At 35.1% G+C, this 6098-nt stretch overlaps 2 protein-coding genes across 3 annotated transcripts; one reads left to right on the forward strand and one right to left on the reverse strand.

The window, feature by feature from the left end:
• The first annotated feature begins 612 nt into the window (after positions 1-612).
• On the forward strand, positions 613-3011 carry LOC105225768 (mediator of RNA polymerase II transcription subunit 16). The gene has a single exon (XM_011204386.4). The coding sequence runs from the start codon at positions 613-615 to the stop codon at positions 2932-2934; it is 2322 nt and encodes a 773-aa protein (XP_011202688.1). The 3' UTR covers positions 2935-3011.
• Positions 2943-3966, reverse strand: LOC105225778 (uncharacterized). 2 transcript variants are annotated; one of them, XM_011204405.3, is made up of 3 exons: positions 3779-3966; positions 3361-3723; positions 2943-3306 (listed from the first exon to the last, which is right to left on the reverse strand). In XM_011204405.3, exons 1-3 carry the CDS (start codon positions 3835-3837, stop codon positions 3108-3110), a joined length of 621 nt encoding a protein of 206 aa, XP_011202707.2. In that variant the 5' UTR covers positions 3838-3966; the 3' UTR covers positions 2943-3107. The 2 variants fall into 2 exon arrangements, with proteins under 2 accessions (XP_011202707.2, XP_011202700.2); XM_011204398.4 differs by having other exon boundaries at positions 3361-3726; positions 3779-3965.
• Positions 3967-6098: the final 2132 nt, after the last annotated feature.

A 6098-nucleotide genomic window follows, 5' to 3' on the forward strand; every position in this document is an offset into this window, starting at 1 on the left:
TTCATTGAAATAATAAAAATAATAAACATAGAGTCACTCTATGCGTAAAAATACACAAATTTTATAATAATTAGTGAAAATTGTATGGAAAAACTACGATTTTACGCCATTTTCAGGAGGCTGCCCTAGAGCCCCCCAGGGTCCAGGGGGAAGGGTGGTATTATTCAAAAGTTCCATTCATTACCTTTCAAATGAGGGGGGTAGCCAGCCCCCCGCCCCCTCCACCTTTGCGCAAAACCTCTTCAAAATGAGATACTAAACTAAACATTCCCCCGGCTTTTTTTATGAAATTCAAAAATTTTTTCATATTTTTTATTTGTTGATAATTTTCGACAACTCGTTTCTCTTTCTACATTAGGACAAAGAAATTTCAGTGTGTGAATATATAATTAGGTGTAAGGTCAGTGTAAAATTTATCTAGAGAGCTGCTATTGTCTGTGGAGACCTTCTATTATGCATACATTGAACGTACTTTTTAGAAATCAGACTGTTGAGTTTTCGATAAGAGTCTTCTATATCTAGATAGGAACTGTTCTTATTTACATATCTTTTTTCTGTGTTCTGTTTTTGTAGAATGCAAAAACGAATTGCTTAAAAAAATACGGTAGTACAATGGCAATTATCTTCAAGGTTCAAAGTGATTCTATCCAAAGTGTTAATAAGAGTGTAATCAGCAGTATTTCGTCTAAAAATATAGTTGCGTATAGTGTGAGTGATGAATTAGATGCCGGCAGTCACATCTATGTGTGCGATGTCATATCACCCTGGCAAATATATAGTGTGACTAATACGAAGAACCTTATAAAAGTCCTGGAATGGAATAGCAGTGGAGAACTTTTACTGGCAGGTTATAACAATGGACTTGTTGAAATATGGTCTACAGATAAGGTCCTTAATATCTGGTATCAAGTATATAAAGTAAATTTTCATGGCGAGGACATAATAGCCGCAAATTTCTTTCACAACGGAAAGAGTATATTTTTTCACTCTCAAAAGAAAGACTTACCAACATATGCTGACAAGTTTGAACGTTTGGAGTATCGTCCGACGTTGGAACATTTTGGAAGTGCCCCAGCTGAAGGCGTTGTCGTTATTACCTCGTCGGGATTAGTAGGTGCTTTTATAACTCCACTTAAAAAATTAAATGAAACAAATAACCATACCATCGAACTGAAAGGCGTTACTCAAAGTATAGGTCTTTCTCGCTTTTACGTATCGTTGTGCAGCATGTCTCATTGTTCTAGTGGTAAGCTTAATGTTGCCCTAACATACAGTTGTAGACCCAAAATTGTTTACTGTTTTAAAGTGGCTTTAAATATGGATAATGACAATTTGTTTCTAAAATGTGAAGCTCTTCCTAGTATATTCTTTAATGCTGTTAATTACAAGCAAATCTCACACATGGGTTGGATTTCTTCAAATAAGGAAGACGTTCTATATATCGGATACAATACTATAGAGGGGAGTTTGCTCGAGCAATGGCATTTAAGCAAGAAACATCAAGCCGTTCATAAATTACTCCAGAAAAATAAAGGAGATTTCGTTCAGAGTGAAACGTGGGAAAACATTGCTAAGGTTCCTTTCGGAATGGGTATTGCAAATGTATGCAGTTCCAAACTTTTAACACAGACTACACAAATATTTGTAATTTTAAAAGATAATACCATACAAATTGTTGAACCTGGTTTAAAGAAAGTGGCTTTGGTTATATCGGACCGATTAATGACTGAAGATCGGTATAGTCTCTGCAAATTTGTGTCAGCAGACATAACACATATGAATCAATTACTTGTTCTCTTCGATAATTATGGTCAAATGTACGCAATGCAAGTAACAAATCCGATAGCAGACAAAAATTACAAATTGAACACATTATCTTTACAAACATCGCTGTTGGAGTATTGTATAATAACTGGCGTGGATGCAAGTGATATACTTATGTTAAATTTAAGTAACTTGGAAATACTTATTGAAAAGCTAACAGAAAATTTTACGAAACAATCTACAATAATACGTCATTTCTACTATTCTAATTTCTTGTGTATGAAGAGCAATATGTGTAGAATTCAATCACGACAACAAGATTTTGATAATTTAATAATTTTGCATACCATATCCATAACTTTCAAAAGTTTACTACGCCCGGCAGATCTAAGTTGCCAGGATAAGGGCCCTGGGGATAATTTAGCCATGATACTGCAGGATCCTTCTACAGATATAGATAAAGTATTATTCAGTTTAGATGGCAAAGATTTCGCTGTTGAGCCTATAACATTACAAAGTTTACAGCAACTCATACAATGGGTATCTGATTTGGCATTAAATATTCTGAAAAAGCTTCCGAATGAAGTTATTAAAGCGAAGATGAGTAAAAAACAAGGGTATGACATAAGCAGAGACAGCGTAGCTATTAGTAGCATAAGAGAGCTTTTGGTAATGACGCGAATATGGGGTCTCTTAAATCCACAATGCTTACCCACATATACAAAGTCGGTCGAAAACATTGATGTTTTAGCTACCTTATTTAGACTTCTAACCCGTTTGGCACAAAATACTGCAGAACCTGATGACTTTTTATTAGATGAATGTAGTCTTTTATCTACTCAAGTCCTCATTCCTCAAAAACAGTTTAATAATCCAGCTACATTATTAAATAATCATTTATCACTTTATAAATCATATCCATTTATATTTGTGGCATCGACGGAGCCAAGTTGGTTGAAGGATGTCAGTTATGAAGAAGTTGTATTTATTAACGATATGAAAGATGGTGTCAGTAATTTGCACTTAGGAGCAAAAGTAAATGCACTTAGACATTGCATAAGATGTGGATTGATAAATAGTTTACAAAATGTATCTAAAACATCTGCTATGAAAGCGTGGTGTCAAAGGTGGCTATACTGCCATTGTGGGGGTTATTGGAAAAAAATGTAAACAATAAATTGAAAGTTGAATAAAAGAATTTATTATTGACAAAATTAAAAGTTGTTATCTATGTACCGAATAAGAAACTATGCTTTTTATTACGACGGGTGCTTCTTAATTAAAACTTTAAACTTAAACTATTTCATATATTTCAATTTAAAAGCAATTGATTTACGTTGTAATTAATTATATCCTAGCATTTGATTGTAATCTGATGGAGTTCTAAAATACCGATTTAATAGTAAAGATGTTCTGTTTCCCAAGCGATATGTGCAATTGTTCCATGGGTTAAACCTACTTATAACTTCTTCCACATCTCCTTTGTTGAACTTATGTTTAGATACTTGGAAAGGTACTTGGGGTTCATACACTGCAATATATCTATAATCGTTAATAAGAAATTATTCTATCTTCGTATATGTTGAAAAATCTTACTTGTCATTCGCACCATAAATGCGTAAGGGATATCTGGCAATAAAAAGCCGTATTGCAATTGTCACAGCAATAAAGCCAAAAGAAAAATACCAAAGGTCATCTGGATGTGACACTAACCCCATAGATTCAAAACTGGGTGTAGAAAGTTTATACTCATTCGTTAAAGTATAGATAGTTGCAGAAGAAATTATTGTTGCTGTTATTGTAGATATATTCTTTGCAACTGTAATATATATTCCCATTGGTGCCCGGTATATCAGTTCATACTCTGAAGGCACATTGTCTTTTTTTATAAAAACATCTCGTTTTTTAATAACTGATTTGTTATTATGAAAGTGATTGCAGAGATTGTGTCCAACAAAACTACTAAGATTGCAATTAATTAAATGTTTCCAAATTAATTTTTGTAAGAACTTGCCTATTCTTAATGGTATTTATTGATTTTAAAAATCTGTGCTGCAACGATAGTAAACGCATTGTAATAAATAAGAACTAATTCAAACAAAACTTCGTAAGTTACACTATATAATGTAACAATAGTTACACGAATAAATGAGTAGTCCCTGCACAAATTTAACGTGAGTAGATTTTAGTAAAGTGAGATTTCAGTGAACACACAGCTTACAGTGTTGCCAAGATGGTATAGATCCTCTACCGTGGTTGCCAAGTACGTTTTCTTGTCTTATGTAATTAATAGCCGCCTATTGTGAGGTTTTCCATATCCTGAGTTGATTTCAAAAGCACAACTGCTCCCAATTACCTAAAAAATTTATGATGTCTTAAAGTAAACCTCACAATGCAAAATTAGTTGTGTTTAATATGTTGATTTCAATATTTTCAAGGAAATTTGCAATTATTTTGGTTTAAAAGAATGAAGGAAATATTCCAAAGGCGTTATCTATAATAAATATAAGTATTTGCATATTACAATAAATGGCTGCGAATTAGAATAGCATCACCCGATTTCGGGGTTAAAATGGCTATGTACGGATAGAGGAGGTGCTCCAGATCAAGATTATATAGTTGCCGCTGAGTTATGGTTTTTAAGATATTTCCATTTAAATTTCAAAAAATCATTTATTTTATATTAAATAGTGCAAAAGAACTTTAATTTCATATCAGGAGTGTTCAATTTATTATGTAATATAAAATAAATGGTTAGAAACGATTAATGGAGTGTTGGTGTACATAAAAGTTAAAACTTAAATTGTAAAATTCATTATAAATACAAACACGCATTTTAAATTGGCGAATTTTTCAACTTTAAATGCAAATATCTCAAAAACAATAAGTCAGCGGAAATTATATATATACTTTTTCTTGATCTTGAGGATAATACCGTGGTCGTCTTGCCTCTTGACAACGTCTTGTGCAGTCTAGCTGCCTCTGGGGTCGAGGAAACGTTGTAGGTTGTTAGGTATTGCATATAATTCTCCCAGTGCACGGGCAATTTGCAACAAGCTTGGCTTTATTAAACAACTGCCGTGGCCGTCTCCCCTGGAAAGTAGGCGGATGCAAGGACGGAGTCTGAACCTTCACCTGCACCGCCACCAGATCCTACGTTAGAAACTCTGAAATACGGAAAAAGTCTATATCGGTTCTAACAACTACACAAGTACGTGGTCTCTCGCTAGAGATATCCCAAATCACCTTGTGGTTCCTCGAATTGACGCCTCTTCCCTCTCCTCTATAAACCCATAGTTCCTGGATTAAAAGGAAGGTTAACAGAGTTGAACAGGTGGTGCAGGTTCACCTGGGCAACTTCTCTGCCGGAGCTGGAGTTCACAGAATTGGCTCGAGGGGAGACAGGTCTTCGTCTCAACCATCCTCACCAAACTGCACAGCCGAGATAGTAACCTGCAACCACAGCGACAGTCGCAACCTGCACAGCTGAGTTGGCGTCGGAGTGCGTCGGTAACTCGTCCGCCCGCATTGCTGGTTCCTGGCTTACCGTAGGCGTTGCCATGGCCGCATCGCCATTTTGCTGAACCAGAAGTTGAGCCGGAACCACTTCTGCCGAATGAACTTATATGACTCTTAGTTGATCGTTATGTTGAGATTCCACCCTCTCTCCTCAACGCTGCTCGCTACCGCCTTCCACGCCGAGGTACATAAGCCCTCGTTTTGGTTCTTAACTAAACCAAACGTGAAGTTGTATGGTTTGTCTGTGTTATGAAATATTGTAAATCTGGGCATCACTATACTTCTTATTCCTTTTATACTGTTCTTATGTACATTAAGTGCTGAACACAATGACAGCGACAGACTGCAGCAGCACGACAGTGAACTGAAAACGGCGTTGTGCATCCTACTACATGAACGCATGTACACAAGACAACACAGCTCTCCATTTCGTTGTGGTCATACTAATACCTTGCACTTCAATGAAATTTTAATATTTTGTTAAAAATGAAATGTTTTATGCAAAAAATAAGTAAATAGGCATATATTTTTGTTTTAAATTATCAATTGTAATTACAAATGATATAATAGAGCTATATATTATATATATATATTTATTTTTATTTATATATTTTACATTTTACATATTAGTGGCATCACCACTCTCCTTCATCTCTCTACCATCAATTATATTGTCAATTCTTCTGTCGTCCTACTGTCGTTGGCAAATATAGGAATATATTGAAGTTAGCGAGAGCGACAACCGTCGGCCTGCAGTCGTGTAGTCGTGCAGCTGTCAAAATAACAGAGTCCGTAAGAACGTGTGTATTTTAATT

The sequence above is a fragment of the Bactrocera dorsalis genome, chromosome 3 (assembly GCF_023373825.1).
Source record: "Bactrocera dorsalis isolate Fly_Bdor chromosome 3, ASM2337382v1, whole genome shotgun sequence".
Lineage (NCBI taxonomy): Eukaryota > Metazoa > Arthropoda > Insecta > Diptera > Tephritidae > Bactrocera > Bactrocera dorsalis.

Excerpts from the sequence above, each read along its gene's own strand:
- LOC105225768 (XM_011204386.4), top strand. The coding sequence starts at position 613 with ATGGCAATTATCTTCAAGGTTCAAAGTGATTCTATCCAAAGTGTTAAT.
- LOC105225778 (XM_011204398.4), bottom strand. The coding sequence starts at position 3,837 with ATGCGTTTACTATCGTTGCAGCACAGATTTTTAAAATCAATAAATACC. Across the intron at positions 3,727-3,778 it reads ATAAATACCATTAAGAATAG|TAGTTTTGTTGGACACAATC; the intron begins GCAAGTTCTTAC and ends TTGCAATCTTAG. Across the intron at positions 3,307-3,360 it reads ATTTATGGTGCGAATGACAA|ATATATTGCAGTGTATGAAC; the intron begins GTAAGATTTTTC and ends TAACGATTATAG.